This window comes from Caloenas nicobarica, chromosome 6, assembly GCF_036013445.1.
Source record: "Caloenas nicobarica isolate bCalNic1 chromosome 6, bCalNic1.hap1, whole genome shotgun sequence".
Taxonomy (NCBI): Eukaryota; Metazoa; Chordata; class Aves; order Columbiformes; family Columbidae; genus Caloenas; species Caloenas nicobarica.
The window spans coordinates 3,245,032-3,263,750 of NC_088250.1; the positions used below are offsets into that span (position 1 = coordinate 3,245,032).

Genomic DNA, 18,719 nt, shown 5'->3' on the forward strand with positions numbered 1-18,719 from the left:
AAACACTGAGAGAAATGCTGCAAATATGTGTAACCCACAGCGCCTCGCACGCTTGGGAGCCTCCCTGTCTGCACCGGGAAATTAAGCACTAAACACAGTTGGCAAATGAATGAAGTGACAGGAACAGCGATAACTGACTCCAGACAAGGACCTCAGGAGATGACCAGTGTCTCACACTGTGACCTCTGCTGCTTATTTCAATAAGCAAAAAGTATCTCATGAAAGAAAAAAGTTATGCTTGCTGTGATAAGCAAAAGTAGTACAAATCTTTAGTGCTATTTCAGTTTATTTTTACGAGGGGAGAAGAAAAAAAATGAGAATCACTTACCAAAATATAGCAGTATGGATAAAGAAACAGTTTAATTTTATATCTTTTTTTTTTTTAACAATATAATTCAAAGACAGTCTTGATTTCCCTATTATATAGAGTCTAAATTAAGCCTGTTAATATTTATTAGACAAATCAATGGTTTGCTTAGGCTGACTGAAGTTTTACAGTACCATTCAGGCACGTGTGTACACAGTACTCGTAAACAATAGCAAGGGAAAAAATACAAGCAGTGTTTTCATGTAGGTCTTATAGAAAATCAGCTTAGTAGAGCAAGTCAGTTTTACAGTGCACGTCTGAATGAGAATGGACAGGATGAAAACTTCCCCAGTTTTGTTTTGAAGTGAAACTCTTAAAGCGTAAGAGGAAGAAAAGAGGTTTAAAATTTTAACGCAGTCCTGAGCACCACCTCGTTTTCTTCAGTTTAGCAGAAGAAGCGTCCTTAGCAACACCAGCTCCGTGGGTTTGCGTGTACCGGCCCCTGCAACTGTCCTCAGCACACAGCAGGGCTGGGCCCAGCAGACTGAACAAAACTAAACACATCTTACTACCTCCAGGCTCCTACCTGCAGTACAAGCTTCAAGATGTCTATAAAGATCAAGTTACCTGGTCTCTACACTGCAAGTTACAGCTCAGTGTAGAGACAGTAACTAAAGCTACTTTGACTAAGACATCTCATGCAATTACCCTGCTGACAATTAAATACAATGATAAACATGAGACAAAAGGAGCTGCTGAAGAATACAGCTGTTGAAGTACTCTCTTCTCATTGTTTGAATTCCCTTTGCATACAGGTGGTACAGTTGCTTTTGAGGTGTGCTTGATTCATATAGAGAAAAATAGAATTTAAGGCATGTTTAGCATATTATGAAAAAAAGACTTATTAAAAATAGCTGGACTCCCTTCTTTCCATCTAACTTAAAAAATGAAGTGTAGGTTACAAAAACGAGCCGAGTGAGCCCATTCTGACCTGCTTACAGAAATACATGAAGGTCCCTGGCAACCTCAAGAGAGACCCAAGCAGCCAGCTTCTTAAAACAGCTATGCAAAATGGAATACATGAACACTGCTCGTCCTTTTAGACCTGCGTTCATGTACACTTAGCAGTATGTCTGCTATACTCACCTCTAAAACATTGACTTCTGTCATTCTAGACACAACACGATTAAGCAGCACTCATGGAAATTGTCAGTTATTGCAAATCTGCAAGCACAGCTTGAAATAAACATCTGATAGAGAACAGAAGCATGAATCCAAATCTTTCTGTCAAAGAATATAATTCAGGTGAATGAAGAAAAACAAACTAATGTACACTGAAAATATGATTAACTGTTGCAATGAATCAGGTCCAAAATTTCAAGTACTTAGAATATTTTTACTAGGAATACAAGCGAAGACCGCGCTAGTGCGTTATGTAGTGTAACGTGAATATTGAGGTGAGGTATAATCCATAAGCATTTGCCATAAATACGCACAGGTGTCAGCCACTGACGTTCCTGCCACAGTTGTTGGTTAGAGAAGCTGTGGGCTGGAGAACAGCAGGACAGAACCCATCCCCTGCTCCACACACCTCCGCTGGTCACAAAATACAAGTTTAGGAAGGATGTTAGATGTATAGCAAGAATATATATGTTCAGTGGCATCATGAAATTATCCTTTTGGTATTAGTAATACTATAGATGCTATTAGTATTTGGATATACACATACAGGAATATGCACATCCAAAAGTAAATCTTCAAAGCCATCTTAAAAAAATAAAAGCTAAATTAGGACAAAGCTACATTGCAAGAAGCTTCCTGCAGAATTCCATCTTTAATGTGATAATCTTTGAGCTGAGATTTCATCTAGCTACTGCATTTAAAAATGCCTTGCTGTGAAATCTTCATCTCACATTTGCCCACCCAATCAAACACGCCTTCAGGATTGTGATTCAATGATTGTTTAGCAGCAGTTTTAGAGAACTGTAAATTCTTTTATTAACAGGCATTATAAACAGATACTACTACTTTTATTTAAAAACCATGAGTGCCACATTGATGAATATACAGCTCATGAATAACTTAAAAGTATTTCCCATATTAAAAGGCAATGCACACAGCATACAAAAAGTATACTAACCAAAGCTATGAGGATACGTGATTGAAGTGTCTAAAATTATATATACAGTACATAATTAATGTTTGTTTCTATTCAGAACTGCCATTCCCATCATGCCTCGCTCTCCCCTGACACTGAATTCTGCACCTCTTCTTCCAAAATGGGAACAATCAGGTTATCCTTGGACATCAGATTATACTTCATCACAAACTTAGTGAACCGGTGACACAAGAAAGTTTCATTCTGGAGATGAAAAGAGGGGCGGGAGGGAAACAATATACACAGAAGGAATATTTAAAACAACTGAGGAGAACATACTAAAAAAACTCTGCTTATGTGTAATTGCCTCATTAAATTTACAAGTCTTAGAACTCCTTAACTCTTTGCGTAACATATACAAACAGGAACCATATGTACGTAAGCAGCGTTAACTATACCAGGTGCTTGAATACATTCAGGAATCTTCAAAACAAGATGCATTGGAGTTGTTTGTACACAAACTCTCAAACTCTGACCTTTTATCCAAATCAAGGGACACCATAACTGGGTAAACTCATTATATAAATTATTTTTCGTGTATGTATGTATAATGTAGCATTTCTCATAAACTAATCTACTAGAATCAATAGTTCACCTGAAGGCAGAACTTCTGGTAGGACTACAAGCAAATGTGTAATACAATCACCTCACAGCTATAACTTCAGTAAATGCCCTTCTTTCAAGATGGAATCTGAAACTACTTACCTCATATTCATCGAATATCTGCCGGTGATGAAAATAAGCATGTGAAAATATTCTGTAAATCCTTCGGCACACTGATCCTAATTTGGCTACGGAGGATTCCTTTATGCTGACCCTGTAAGCACCAGGAGAAAGGTTACAAAACAGCTCTGCCCAAAGAACCTCCAAGAGACACGTTGATGTGAATTTTGATTGTTAAACCATACTATATAATTGCATATGAAATTCAGGCTTAAGTGTTGCAGGTACGTGTCTGCAATTGCTTATTTTTGGAAGGAAAATCAAAGTGTTGGTGCATACTGTCAGCTCCAGAAAATGCCAAATTATTTGAATAAGGAGTAATTCCTCCTTGGCTTAAAAGTGGCAGTAGCTCTACCAACAAGTGGCACGTGCTGCGGCGTTTCTGCTCTTTTCCGTAGTCGTCCATAAAAAATGCATCCTGCATTTCCACGTGCTTTTGTTCAGTGTTCAGGTGCCACCCCCTCCCTCCCTCCTCCAAAAAGGAAACATTTTTTACCTGCTGGGGAAATATTTATTGCTATTCAGGAGACAGGCAGCTCCATCAAGTGTGTGTCTGGTGTAGTCTATAGCAGGACACTACAAAAACAGACATGCACGAGTGCATACATGACATCGTCGGATAACTTTTTAAAGACAAACATTTTAGTTATGTTTCCTGATGCTTTTAACTTCAGGAGTCATTTTTATTCCTACATGTTTCACACAGCTGCTCTGAAGATGTAACTACATTTCTTCCTCAATTGAGCCACTTTTCTGTTTCACAACCGACGTAAATTCTTTCAAGAAAAAAGTTACTATTGAAATGTGATGATGCACGAGTAGTGAGTTTCATGTCTTTAAATAAAGCTGTACAAGATACATACTGGCAGAACACTGAAAGGATGAACATTCCCTCACAGACTTCAGTTGTTTCCCACGTAGTCAAGTTGCCAGATTCTTTTACAGCCTAAATTAGCACCTTATCCAAAAACCCAAGTGCGAAGTCTCTTAATGCTGCAGTAAGAAGCAGCTCCATCCTACCTCATCCCCTTCTTTTATAAACCACTACAGAATGGGAAAGAAAGAAACCTCAAGTGATATTCTTAACCTGCAGAAGCCCTCAGACTGACTAAGAAGCCGGCAGTAATGGTCTCCCCGTGAAAATATGAACTGTGAAATAAAAACCCCACATCAACAGGGTCAGTTTTCCAAAATCCATCCCTACCTCTTTGGGAGTTTTATGAGCTGCACAAAGAAAAATCCATTGTTCAGTTGCTGTCATCTGCGTACATGTGTCTGGGTGACATTCGCTCTGTTAAAACAATTGTTCGGTTATGAAAACTACCCCAAAATGAGCTGATCTTTTCCGATTGCTTTCTTGCCCCATCCCACCCCACAAGACGGGTTTTTTGCCAGAGGTCTTTAAAACCCTAAAAACCTCTTGCATCAAACCACTGCTTAAGGCTACGTGGATAAATTGAGAAGAAGCAGTTCTGCCAAACTCTGACTTTTACAATACAAATAAGTCTCTTCCCTGATACAACATAAAAATATCAAGGAAAGGATTACCTGAAGCTTGACAGCCAGTCCGTTGAGCTCCAGGCAGAATTGTCTAAAAAAGTTGGAAGACAGCAGCATCAAAACCAACAACTTGTTTTCCTACTGGAAACATCTAATACAAAACGAGGTTATACATTCTGACCTTCACAGATCTCAGTGTTTCTGGAAATGGTTCTTGGGAAGTGGAAAAAAATACATCAGAACATGAAAACAATCGTTCTTAAATAATACCATCAAATAATTTCAGCTGCTGTCGGTAAACAAATTATATTCTAATTCTTATCTGACAGTAGAGGCTTAACAACTAAATGATTCTTAGAATGTGCCTTTTGCAATTGTACATATACATTTTCTACTCTTTAGAGGATTCTCTGTATTTATTTGAACTATTCCAGACCAGGGCAGAGAAAAAGAAAACGGGAGGCAAAAAATCAGGATACATAAATCTAGGAGTAGCTTAGAACTACTCTTATTCCTGAATTTGATAAAGTTACACACAGGTATAAAACACACTTATAGGAAAAAAAAATCAGGACACAAGGATACTAAAGTAACGCCAGGGAAAAAAAGGATTACTACAAAGGTATTAACAGGGTGTAAACCTACACTGCAACCGAAAAACCCTGTCAGGCACAAAGTACCCAGGCTGAATGTCTTTTTTACACTGCGTGAAACAAAGAGAAGACAAAAAGTGGTGTGTTTCCCTACAACTAGAAAATGAGCTCTAAGACACGGGTACTCCACCTTTCCCAGCTATTTTCCTGCAAGTCCCAGAAAAAGCACTGGGAGCATCTGGAGGGAGGGAGATCACGTTCCCAATTAGTGAAGATGAACTGATGATACTTAGAGGAAGCACTATGGAAATTCATTACTATACTTTAACGTTCAAAACCTGCCAGTACAACTTTGTAAGTGAGGTACAAACATTTTCTTAAAAACCATCAAAAACTAGATCAGAGCGCATCGTAAATCTTTAGAAAGAACAAGGAATTCAGAAAATCATTAATACCAAAGTATAACAACATTTAATAGTAGAAATACCAAGTTTCATTTAAGTTACTTTTGATCTGTCATATTCAAAATGGCTCATTACCACTGCCAATGAGCAAAACTTAGAACTGGGACACCATGTTGACAAAAAACTTGATTCTTACCTTAAATGTTCATACTTCCATACACCTTCATCCTGCCCTTCCGGAGGCTCGAGGATCTTGTCGATGTTGGAACAGTCCGCCCTTATGTTCTGCTGAATATACTAGGACAGGGGGGAAGAGAAATCTGGATCTCTAGATCTCGTTGCAATTACGGTAAGGATATTTAGGACATCACATCTTTGAGGGACTTTTTCTCTTTACTTCAGAAGTGATTGATGGACTAAGAAGTTACAGAGTAGATGGGCAGGGTAAAAAACTGGTATTAGAAAAATGCCTTTAATCAATTTGAAAAGGTGAAAGAATGGGTAAGTTTTACAGCTTTTTTACAACATCATCTCAAAACAAAACCCTGCAGGAAACCCCACCATTTGCTTACATCTGATTTGTTTAAACCAGACATAGGAATTCTAGTTATTTCTGCATACACAATTAATAATTACTATTTTTTGAGTATATGTAGGGCACTTATGAAACTCACTCCGTTGCAGTAACATTCTAAGCAGATAAATAGCATACCCTGTTCCCTGCTTTTTTACCAAAATACAAAATTGTGAAACTGAACTTCCTAACAACATTTCCCATAAGTAAGAATACCTGCTGAACAGCCAATGTACTGTCCATTTCTTCAAAGGATTCATCAGGCCAATTGTAGAAATCCTGTTTAAAAAAAAAAAGAAAAAAAGTTTAAATCGATTTAACAAAAATAGAGGGGGAGGAAGAAATACGCACAACCTACAGCAAGCTTGAACATGCAGGAAAATAGATGTGGGGGTAGTTTATACAATTCCAGGAAGCTACATCTTAACAGAGGCAGCACAGCCTTGGCAAGAACAGGGTGAAATGTGACTTGTGCTCCTAACGTCACAACAGTAGAACATCTTGAAATGAACATCTTGAAATAGTAGAACATCTCGCTGTAACACCTATTTTTAAATGAAATACTTGCATGCAGCGCCCATTTTACATGTTGGACTACGTAAGACTGGGGATGAAATGAGGTCTGTAGAAAGCAGCATTATATAATTATTATTAAATTAAAAATCCCAGGGTGTTCTAGTAATAACACGCCACGGAGCACATCATCTCTGAGCGGAGATGATAACGTAATGCGGAGCTGGCCAGACTCGGTACCACGTCCCCTCGGTGTGGTGAGTGATGCTGCGTAAGCGGATGGTTATCGGCGCTGGTTATTGGTGACAAAACCCTCCTGGAGTTTCACCTCCGACCAGCTGCACTGCAGAGTCCTGCAGCAATTCACCCAGACATGTGCACTTTCTTACTTTGCATTTTTCACAGCTAAAATTTAGTGCTATCCCCTCTTTTCTCCAGAGCTGCCGCACAGCAGCCTCCCACAGCCGTCCCAGCAGACGCGGTGACTCAATGAAAATGTTCTGACTGCAAAGCTTCGCAATCTGTTCCTGAGCAAACACTCATCTCTGGAGAGAGGAGTGGATATCCCATGTTGAAACAGCATTAAGTAATTGTATTTACATACTGAGTAGCTATAACGTGGTGTCATCCAAAAAATTAAATGCAGCCACAAAAATATGTTGATTGACTCGCTCTACGCAAAATTCTTAAACCTGCATGAACGTTATAATATTTGAGAAATCTGGGTGTGTGGCCAGCTGTTTGTGAGAATACCCCAAACGTATCAAACAGCAGGCACACAACGGCTGTTATTGCCTGTTCCCCAGTGTATTACGATGAAACGCAATTGCTGTGTTACTGGAATTCTGAATTGTGAAATAAGCCCACAATTTTTTTTCAAAGATATTTTTCATAAACTACCATGTATTTTCATCTTATTTTTTCTTCTAGTGGTGTTATGTAACAAGCAGCAACAAAAACCAAAACCGAACCTTACATGTGGGATATTAGCCACAGAGTTAGTCAGAGGTTGCCTTGATTCTAATCAATGACTGAGCTTACTTTTTGGAAGCTTTTCTTGGTGGCATTTTAGCACCTTAAGGCTACTTGTATTAATGCAATAACTCAAGATTCCTTGGGAAAAGAAAAACCTTAATTTTTGAGAAGAGCATCAATTCTGAGACGCTTGTTATATTGATGCTCAGTTGCCAGTTACTCTGTAAAATTGTTCTTGTGAAAGGCCTTGCTTTTAGTTTTACGTGCATTTAATCATTTTTTACTTGTCAGCGAGCAAATTTGTTTCTTTGATTAAAAGATCACGGAACATTAGGTCTTTGACATAAAAAAGGAAGAGGGACAAAAAAAAAAAAAAAAAAAAAGGCAGGGAAGTTGTACACAAACCCAAGAGTTACTAGCTTGAAAAAAGTTAAAATAATTTTGCTCTATTTCCTTCAGAGATTAGATGTAGAGAACGAGCTGATTTACAGGGTTGTGTAACAATTTTACCTCTGCACGTTATGACGAAGGAGGAAGGAGACGCGTTTTCCTGCAACCCCGTGTCATGAAAGGCCTTGCTTTCAGTTTTACGTGCGTTCCATCATTTTTTACTTGCCAGCGAGCAAATTTGTTTCTTTGATTAAAAGATCGCGGAACATTAGGTCTTTGACATAAAAAAGGAAGAGGGAGGGGAAAAAAAAAAAAAAAAGCGGGGAAGTTGTACACGAACCCAAGACTTGAAAACACACCTTGAAAACCCAGTTGAACCCAAGCTTGAAAAAAGTTAAAAATAATTTTGTTCCGTTTCCTTCACAGATGAGAGGTGGAGAAGCCGCTGGTTTGCGGGCTCGTGTGACAATTTTACCTCAGCGCGCTACGACGAAGGAGGAAAGAGACGCGCGTTCCCCTGACAGTGTCGCACCCTCGGTGTCTGAACGGCGGCCCCCGCCCCGCTCGCCTCCCGCCGGCCCCTCTCCCCGAGCCCCGCCGGGGAACAAAGCGACCCCGCGGAGCGGCGCCGCAGCTGCGGGCCCCGCTAGGCCCGGCGAACCCCGCGGCGGGGCCCTGAGCGCCAGCCGGGCCCGGCGCCTCGCTGGCGGCGCCGCCCGTCCCCGGCAGCCACCCGGCCGCGGGCCGCGCGGAGCCGGCGCCTCACCTGGGCCTTGGTGCCCGGCCTGTTCCGCCGCAGCACTGCCGTCCCCTCCGCCATGACCATAGTGACAGCGGCGCCAGGACCCGGATGCGGCGGCGCCGGGCGGGGCGGGGCGGGGGAACGGGCGCGGGGCGGAACAGCCACGGCGGCTGCGCGGCGGGCGGGGCGGGAACAGCCGGTGGGCGGCGCTTCTCGCGAGAGGAGCCGTGAGGGGGCGGCCTGAGGGAGGCGGGAGCGGGTGTTCCTCCTCCTCCTCCTCCTCCTCCTCCTCCTCCTCCTCCTCCTCCTCCTCCTCCTCCTCCTCCTCCTCCGAACACATAGAACACGGTGCCGGTGCTGGTCCCTGCCGCTTTCAGTGGCCTCGAGTTGCGCCAGGGGAGGTTGAGGTTGGATTTAGGAACAATTTCTTCCCCAAAGGGCTGTGGGGCCTTGGAACAGGCTGCCCAGGGCGGTGGTGGAGTCACCATCCCTGGAGGGGTTGAAAATACACAGAGATGAGGTGCTCAGGACATGGGGCAGTGCCAGGTTTATGGTAATGGTTTGGGCACGAAGATGCTGAAGGGAGTGGAGCATCTCCCGTGTGAGGAAAGGCTGAGGAGCTGGGGCTCTGGAGCTGGAGGAGAGGAGACTGAGGGGTGACCTCATTAATGGTTATAAATATATAAAGGGTGGGTGTCAGGAGGATGGAGCCAGGCTCTTCTGGGTGACAACCAGTGACAGGACAAGGGGCAATGGGTGCAAACTGGAACACAGGAGGTTCCACTTAAACACGAGAAGAAACTTCTTCCCGGTGAGGGTGCCAGAGCCTGGCCCAGGCTGCCCAGGGAGGCTGTGGAGTCTCCTTCTCTGCAGACATTCCAACCCGCCTGGACACCTTCTGTGTAACCTCATCTGGGTGTTCCTGCTCCGGCGGGAGGGTTGCGCTGGGTGAGCTTTGAGGTCCCTTCCAACCCCTGACGTTCTGGGATTCTGTGATCTCGAGGGTCTCTTCCAACCAAACCGATTCTGTGATTCTGTCCGGGTCGCTCAGTGCCTGCCTGAGGAAGCCTGAGCTGCACGGTGAGGCCGGTCTCACGACAACAGGGCTGTGGCAGTGAGCCGAGGTGTCAGTTTTGTGAAGTCTCCAGAGATTAAGGAGCTGACTGGTTGTTGAGAAAACACGTTCTTCAGATTTCACCCCATTTCATCAGCGCCTGACTGTGTGTGCGCTCCCGCAAGGTCAGTCCTCACTCGCTCTGTATAGCCAGTCTCTGTACAACACAACTGGGTCTATGAAATTTTGTACAGTGTAAACCACGAGGGTGTGAATTTTAAATTCAAGTCCTATATTAAAGATATATGGTTGTTAATGCTAAGGATAATGAATTAAAAAATATATATTGGGGGCTAAATACTTCAAACAAGGTAAATATGAAGCCATTCTAGGTCTTCAAAGGCAGGATTGACAAACTCGTGTGTTTGGTGTGCAGAGGTCACAGACTGCTGTGCTAATGTAAAACAGAGCCTGGGTTTCAAGGTTTACTGAGTCGGGTGTTACACGTGTTGGCTGTATTTGAGAAGAAAACATAAAAAAGGCACTGTTAGCCTATAGTTGGCTGAAAAATAGGTCTGTGTTACAAGCAAACAGCCATTTTGGAAGACTAGAGTGGCTCATGTAACTTCTACGGGATAAATGAAAAGAAAATAATTTGGAAGCTGCTGTGTTTCTAGAGAACAGGTGGTAGGAGGGAGTATCTGTACTGATAGGTAAGGAAAAGTGAATTGCTTCTGTTGGTGGGCAAGAATGATGGTAGAGATACCTCCCCTTATGCCATCAGGAAATAAATGGTTGCTGTTGTGTGGTGTCTCCTGACAGGTGGAGAACGCTGGTACCTGATGCTGCCCCTACTTCCACTGTGTTACAGAGCGAATTCTAGGTGTGGTTTCCCTCCCTCACTCAATTAATTTGCTCTAAATAACATGTGCTTAAAACCTCTCCTTTCCACCCAATGAGACTTAAGAGTATGTGAAACATTTCTGTATTGAAAAAAATCTCTAATTAGGTTTTCCCATCAGAAAGCAAAGTGCTTTTTGAATACTCGTGTTGCTTGGGCAGCGCCATGACCAAGATCCAGCCTTGTTCTGGAGGCCAAGTTAGAGCTGCGAGCTGGAGAATGTGCCAGCGATGAGAAACAGGTAAACGGGGTCACCTCTAACCAGGTTATATTGGGAGCAGGGGCAGCTCCCTTCATGTTACACTGTAACGTGGAGCTGGAATTCCGAACTTTAGGCACCTGAGTTCAGTTTGCATTAGTTACTTTTTTACCGCTGGTCAGCATTCCTGCCCCAGAGATGTTGGCTCTTCCAGTCACATGGCGATAACTTATGGTTAACTTATATCTAAACTTATGGAAAACCTAGGGCTTAAGGTAAGAAACCATGAAAAGGTTATTAACATTAGGAGAAACTGGTGCATGAGAACAAAGGATATGAATGTCCTATTACCTTGTTAGATCAGCTGTTATCCAACATTATTTTTTTATGAGATTGATTTTATAATTAACTAGACTCAAAAGCAATTCTAGCTGTTAAAATACTTTAAATTTCAGCAGCTTGTTTGTTTGTTCTTCTTCTATCATCATTTTCAAGGTTTAACTGATATCTAAAGCACAGAGGAGTTGGGGATTTGACATTTCCCTTTGTCCCTGACTTTTATTTCATGGACATCTTGCTTGAACAACACAAATAAATCTGGCTCTCAGAGAAGTACATATCTGTTAGTTCATTGTGCAACGGGGTTGCGGGTTTGCAGAAAAAGGAAAGAAATCTGCAGAAATCTTGACGAAGATGTTGAAGTCAGTAGGTGTCCCGTGTTGCCCCTTGATAATTAATCTCGTGTTCCTGGAAGCTGCTCGTTATTTTTGTTTTATTGGGTTTCGGGGCAGGGTGGGGGGGTTAAACAAAATCTGATCAACAGTAATTTCACACAGAAAAAAAAAAAAAAAGAGCATTTGTTATTGATTCTGTCCTCCCCTACAGCATCTAGGGGTTACAGAATTTGGCACGTGGTTGTGGACTAAAAACCAGTAAGAGCAGATGGATCACCTTGGATGTGTGATGGTCACCCTGTCCTTGCTCGCAGCGATAGCCTCATGGGGCAAGAATAAAATGTTCTGTCTGCCGATCCATCAGATGCCCAAGCGTGTCCTCCATTTGATTGCGCCTAGGAATGCTTCCCCCCATCCATAAATTACTTATTTCCGTGGAAGTTTTTCAGGAAAATGTGACTTTTGTTTTAAATCAGTTATGTAAACACTTGTAGATATAGCCACGCTAAGTATTTTATTAAATAAGCATGATACCAAGCTGCAGCAAGTATAATAGTAAGGGGGTGTGTGCTGCCGCTGGGTCACCTGCCCTCAGATTGCACCCCCATGGATTGTAGTGGCTCCTCATAAACGAGCACTGTAGAAATTATTTGCTGTGAGCGGAGATCCTGTGTAAAATGTGTTTCTAAAAGATATTATTGAAAGAAATGCTGAAATGTTGGGAGCTGATTCCTCCTGCATGGTTTTCTCATTGAGATGTTGTCTAGTTTCCTTAAGTAGTTTGCAAATATGTTAAATACCTTCCCCTCTTTGGTATGTGCCTACAGCACAATACCTGCCTTATCAGAGAAGATACAGGCATGCTTGCTCCACTGCAAGATAAGGCTTCTCATTGAGTTGGTTTCATTACACAATCAATTGTCTTTTACAATACTTGCTCTGTGACAAGCCTAAGTTTCAGCTGTAAAGTGCACTGCTATAACTAGTTCCTAAAGTAAAACTACCATAGAGCGGATTTCAAGAAGCAGACCTTCTAAACTAAACCCTCTATTTTTAATTTGGCATCTTCCCTGTCAGGAATGATGGGAAGAATTGGGGCTGATGCTGATCTTAAAGCAAGTTTCTTTCGTGATTACTATATTATCTCAGGCCAGATCTCCAGCTTTCCCAAATTTAGTAGAGAGCTGATATGACAAATTGTATTTCCTTCATCCTTAATGCAACATTTGTAAATAGCAAGGCGTTTACTGAAGTAATGCCGAAGCAATCAAATTTGCGTATTTCTAATTCCCCCCATCTTGCCTTGGAAAAGGATGGTATGCGTACATGGATCCAGCACAGTCTAAGAATATGCACCACCTTAAAATCCCCAATTCTCCCACTCCTCCAGTGGGAGCTTAACCACCTGCAGGGTGTAACTTTTGCTGGTTTGCCTCCAGCTCCGAAGAGGGTGGGTGGTAACCAGCAGCTGTGGGGAGCAGAAGCCATTACAGACAAGATTGTCAGGAAGAGCTAATTGGCACCTAGGGAAGAAAGTGGCTCCGGCTCAGAGCTGTGCTGACATTTCTGTTGGGCAGAGAGACCCACAGCTGCCCTGGCAGAAAATACAGAGTATATATGTTTCGGAGTATGTCAAAGCTCAAGTACCTCCCCCCCTGCAGCTACTCAAGCGTTGAAAAATATTTTTCATTACAGCAGTGCTTTCCCGTTATCTCCAGAATAAGGCCTCTAGTGTATCTGGCAATGTTGATTTCCTAACAGCTTGAATGTAGTAAGAAGTACTGTTTAATCACTGCTATTAGTTTCAGTAGTAAAAAGCCATATACTGATTTATTTCACATCAATCTACATCAAAACATTTTAAGGCGGTGCATATTCTTAGACTGCGCTGGATCCATGTATGCATACCAACCGAAGGCATCATTAGGAACACGAACAACCTTGAATCCTTTTCCAAGGCAAGATGGGGGGAATTAGAAATATGCAAATTTGATTGCTTCAGCATTACTTCAGTAAACGCCTTGCTATTTACAAATGTTGCATTAAGGATGAAGGAAATACAATTTGACATATCAGCTCTCTACTAAATTTGGGAAAGCTGGAGATCTGGCCTGAGATAATAAAGTAATCAGGAAAGAAACTTGCTTTAAGATCAGCATCAGCCCCAATTCTGCCTGATAAACATCTGGAGGGTAGAAACTTGTTTTTGTAAAAAAAGCATGATCATTCTTATCTGCTTCATCTCTGATGTGGCTGATTTTGTTGTAGCAGAGATGTGACCAGCACCCCCCTCTTTGCAGCCGGTTGTGGCGGGGGGTTTGTGCGCACCCCCCTTGCAGCGTACACGTGCCTTAGATTGTGCTGAGAGAGAAGTTCAAAAACCCATGTGACCCTAAGATAAAGTTCCATGTCAAGGGAGCGAGCTGCGAGTCCCCTTCATCGCTGCATCTGTGCGATAACATTTGGAACTTATCTCCCAACTTCATACAAGCTGAAGGAAAATGTCTTACTGCAATTGAATTGTGATTCAGAGAGATTAGTTCATCGCACAACCGAGACTCGGTTTCACTGAGCAATAGCAGAAACTGAAGCAGAAGCAGAATAGTTTTAGAAGTTTATTGTAAAGACCTTTACAATCTCGGTACAGAGAAGGATATAAAATGATGTTGTTTGGAATAATTAAGGCTGGTTGGCAGTCATCTGAATTTCACTGTTCAATGGAATGCAGGCAAGAACAACTCATTTCTGACTGTACATGTTTTTATTTGTTTTCCATCATTACAGTGAGATCACAAGTTATTTCAGAGACTCAATGCCTGCTTATTATAAAATAAAGGACATTATTTACATGATGAAAGAAAAATTTCAGCATTTTAGTGGAATGGACAACTGATACTGCAACAAGTTTAGTCCACGTATTTCCCGAGAATGTCACCATCTCTAAACAAGTAGTAGTCCTGCAAAGAAAAGAAACATTAGTACTGTCGCATCAGTTGTTTTGCAAATACTGTCTTGTTCTGAAGTCAGGGCTACCAGTCACAAAGGACGAGATCAAAATGAGCTAACCAATGTGAACTCTACCTCTTCACTTCTTGAATTTTTTTTTGTTGTTGTTCATAAGATACCTTTTGGGAAAGCTACCTAGTGACTATTTTTAGTAGTAGGACATGCAAGAGCTGTTAGAAGACAATTCTGCGAACTCTCCCTGTCAACAGCAAGGATACCCCCAGGAATTTCAAAGCCTTTTAGGGGTCTGTCTTGGCACATGGAGCCACTTTGTCCACCCAGCAAAGGTCAGGCCAGAGATTTCCTTGGTGACTCCCTTTTGAGCAGGGGTGGAAGTAGCAAGTACTACAGGTCCCAGAAGCTGCCTGAAGTCAGCTGCTCCCACTTGAATACCAACAACTGCATTTCTTGAATGCTGAGAACCCCATGAAATAACTACAGAATCTATCACTGGCAGTAGGACATCTTGGGAGCCGGCTTAATTTGCATTCACAAGGCTGGCAAACCTACCTTATCTTCTAGTACGATCTTAGTGCCACCGTACTCTGGTAGCAAAACCTTTTCACCAACTTTTACACTCACTGGCTGAATCTCACCATCCTGAAAGAAAAAAAAAATCCTTAGTCTTCCACAATTTAGACAGATGTAATAGAATTCCTCCAAACTACACATAAAGCATTCAGGAACTCACAACAATGCTGTATTTTCATTGTACAGTGAAACCAGAACATACAGGTTTACTAGGAAGAGAAGCACACCAGTCGATTCTCAAGCATTAGAGTCCTGCGATAATTAGGCAGTAGAACTGCAGTGGTTTTCTGAATATCATTGATTTTCATTTAGTTTTAAGTGTAAATACAACTGTGAGGTCTTCACTTGACACACTGAATAGGACTTAATAGGAGAAATTAAGTGGTGGGCTATAAAACCCCCTTCTAAAATGAAGAGGGAAACTCTACAACCACGGCTAATTTCTCCACGTGCCACTTAAAAGTACTTTCCTATCTTGGTTACTTTGATCAACTTGTCGCTGTTGCTGCCAAATCAGTTTAGAGATACCTGATAAAGCTTAATTATATTTCTGTATTATAAATATATTATCAGCATGTTAGTCAAATATTAGCACCATTTCACAATGCAAAGCTTTAAAAAGCAGATACTGACACAAACCAGCATGATACGTACGGAGGGATTCATGGTAAAGAAAAAGTCTGAGTCAGCATACCCAGGTTGAAATTTAACCACTATCGCTACTAACTGAACATTACTGTGGTGGGGAAAAACCCCTGGTGCTGAAACCCACTGCCACTGTCGTTTTTGTGAAATGAGGACTGCCTGTTTTTATGATCCCGGATGCATGTTCAACATATAAAATTAATTAATTTTGATTCCTGATTTTCTTTTGTCCCATAAGCCTAATCCTTATGGACAATGATATTTTGCACAGCACAAGACAGTGAGTGACACCACCTGGGATGACACCCTGCGTGCAAATCACAGAAACGTAGGCAAGTAATCGTGTTAACACAAAAGGCTGATGGTCCTTCAAGATTCTGGCTAAGTGATGAAACTAGATATCCCCCAAAACACTGTTTATGTATTTAAAACTGAAAAAAAACAAACAAAAAAACCTCACGCCTATACTGTTTAAAGCTGCTTATAAAAATCAATAAATAATATAGATTTTTAAATGGCACGTATTTTCCATTTTACAAACGATGAGAGAATGCTGGACTCCGAGGTCAGAGCCAGTCACGACAACCTGAGATTTCCACCTCCCCTTGGAATCTGCACTTCCAGCTTCAGTCATCGCCGTCCTCCATTTCTGTGAGCTACCGCTACATTTACACTGCAAACACCCCTTTCTGATGAAAATATTCCAGCTACCACCACACCATCACGAATTCTACCCAGACGAAATGCTTCAGGATATTTACCTTCCCTCTGGCTCCCGATCCAACTGCTACTACTGTCGCCTGGAGCACCTTCCCTTGAGCTTTCTCTGGAATCATGATGCCTCCTTTGGTTACGGTCTCAGCCGCGCAGCGTTCGACCAGAACGCGATCGAAGAGGGGAAGAAATTTCCTGAATGCTTTTCCTGCCTGTGGAAATAGTTGTACATTGTAACAAGAAGAACATTTCAACAAAATTGCAATTACAGGTTTAAAACACCAGGCAGAGCAGCCTCCTCCCCTGGCTGGTCCCAATCCCTTCGTTACTGTAGTTTGGCGAACATAGTTTTTGATTATACGTTAATATAATTATGCAGTTCAGAACCAGATGTAGCGATGACCTCTTGGGACAGTTGCATTTTTATTCGTGGAGTGTTTTACAGTAAAGCGGCAGCAGCCTGGCCAGAAACCCTGTAGCGGTCTTTTTTAGGGGCTTTCAAAGCCTGGCATTTCACATCCTGCTGTGCAGCTCTTGCAGCCTGATGCAACAACGCTGTTACTTGTGCTGCCTTCTACAGACTGCAACTGTACAAGAAACTTTAGGTTTAAGTCCCTAAAAAAAAGAAGGCTGGTCTACTTTGCTCTTGACTGCTTCAATTCAACTCTGTTTAAGGGTTAGGGGTTTTTGGTGTGTGTTTTTTCTATTTATTTTGGGGTTTTAATTCAACTACTTACTGCTCCTAGCTGCATTTCAGCACCAGCAGGCTGTCTACCTGCCGTGTAGCAGATAAACGCTGGCACCGAATCCCAAGGCGCAGGGGTCCGGAGCCGCTTTGATTCCCCAGGACAGCCGTGGCCACCTGCCAAGCCACACGGAGCCAGCGCTCCCAGACAGGTACCCAGAGCCCAGCTCACAGAAACCGCTCGAAACACGGGCCTGGCGCCCACCTGTCCTTTCCTGACACTGACCAATGCGCACAGACTCAGAATTCCTGCCGCAGCAGGAACCACGCGTATGAAAGATGTGTCTGTCCCCCAAACTAATGTTACTACGGCAATGATGAAAAACGGCAGAGGAAACGGCTGCCGATTTTGATCATTTTGATGCTGTAAAGATAACAGCTCTGATCATCTTTTTTAAAAATTATTTTTAGAGAGGTGTTCTGTGGTCAGCAGAAATAAGCAGCCAGAGTTATGAGTGGGGGGCGTTTTACGGTAAGTTTTAAGCAGCGCTATTTCCGCACGTCAGCAGGATCATAGGAAGAGAGCGTCCCTGCAAGCACAGGGGCAGCCCTGCTGGCCGTCCAGGTGAGGTCTCCGCAAGAGAATCATCAAGTCTAGAGAACGAGTGGTCGGGAACGCACCACGAGCGGTTCGTCCGCCCGCTCCGCGGGGTGCGCGGCCGGGCGGGAGGAACCCGCAGCCCCCGCGGACACCCCCGTACCCAAGGACTGCGCGACCTTGCGGCGGCACCGGACCGCTGCGGACCCCCCCGCACGGAGCGATCGCTCCCGCCCCCGGCGGGGCTGCCGAGCGCGGCGCCGCTGCAGCCGCGGGCCCGTGCCCTCCCTCCTCCCCGCCCTCCGCTCAGCGCGGCCCCGCGGGCACACCGTGCGCGGCTGCGGGCTGCTAGCGGGCCGCGGTGCAAGCCGCCCCGGGCGCTGCGCGGCCCCCCGCCGGCGGGCAGGCCCGGCGGAGCGGGGCCCGGCAGCCCCGGGCACTCACCATGACGCCGCCGCGCTCCCGCCGCCGAGTGCCCGGGCCGCCGCGCCGCACGTGAGGAAGGTCAGCGGCTGCGCATGCGCGGCCCGCCCCGGGGCGGAGCCCGGCCCCCCGCCCCGGCCCCGCTCGACTTTAATTCCGCCGCGGTTTTTTTGGCCGCCGGGGTCCCGTCCCGGGTCCGGGGGGTGCGGGTGTCCCGGCGGCACCGCGGCCCGCGCTGCGCAGCGCCCGCCGGCTCCCGCGGCCCGGCACCCGGCCGGAAGTGAGCTCAGCTCAACTTTGACCTCCGGCGAGCATGAGCGTTCCAGAAGGTTCTGGAATCGGCGGGCCCCGGAACCTGAGTGGCTCATGCTGGAGCCTGCCGCGCATGCGCGCCGCGCGCCCGGCGCCGC

At 43.9% G+C, this 18,719-nt stretch overlaps 2 protein-coding genes across 4 annotated transcripts in view; one reads left to right on the plus strand and one right to left on the minus strand.

Annotated features, from left to right (window-relative positions):
• RFTN2 (raftlin family member 2) overlaps positions 1 to 8,812 on the plus strand; it is a 33,109-nt gene extending 24,297 nt beyond the window's left edge. Inside the window, exon 10 of the mRNA XM_065637323.1 lies at positions 8,564 to 8,812. The gene's annotated coding sequence lies outside the window, so the exon portion shown is untranslated. The remainder of the gene's footprint in view (positions 1 to 8,563) is intronic.
• On the minus strand, positions 306 to 18,587 carry LOC135990038 (MOB-like protein phocein). Of its 3 annotated transcripts, XM_065637327.1 has the most exons (9): positions 18,331 to 18,587; positions 16,651 to 16,815; positions 6,476 to 6,538; positions 5,882 to 5,982; positions 4,737 to 4,779; positions 4,393 to 4,479; positions 3,685 to 3,764; positions 3,171 to 3,282; positions 311 to 2,669 (listed from the first exon to the last, which is right to left on the minus strand). In XM_065637327.1, exons 1-9 carry the CDS (start codon positions 18,331 to 18,333, stop codon positions 2,538 to 2,540), a joined length of 786 nt encoding a protein of 261 aa, XP_065493399.1. In that variant the 5' UTR covers positions 18,334 to 18,587; the 3' UTR covers positions 311 to 2,537. The 3 variants fall into 3 exon arrangements, with proteins under 3 accessions (XP_065493397.1, XP_065493399.1, XP_065493398.1); XM_065637325.1 differs by lacking the exons at positions 16,651 to 16,815; positions 18,331 to 18,587 and adding an exon at positions 8,904 to 9,154 and having other exon boundaries at positions 306 to 2,669; XM_065637326.1 differs by lacking the exons at positions 311 to 2,669; positions 3,171 to 3,282; positions 3,685 to 3,764; ... (2 more) ...; positions 5,882 to 5,982; positions 6,476 to 6,538 and adding exons at positions 14,310 to 14,664; positions 15,224 to 15,313.
• Between the last annotated feature and the right edge of the window lie 132 nt (positions 18,588 to 18,719).

Coding starts and splice junctions, on each gene's coding strand:
- LOC135990038 (XM_065637327.1), bottom strand. Junction 3,765..4,392: donor CTCATAAAACTCCCAAAGAG/GTAGGGATGGAT, acceptor CTGTTTTTGTAG/TGTCCTGCTATAGACTACAC. Junction 2,670..3,170: donor AGATATTCGATGAATATGAG/GTAAGTAGTTTC, acceptor TTTCATCTCCAG/AATGAAACTTTCTTGTGTCA.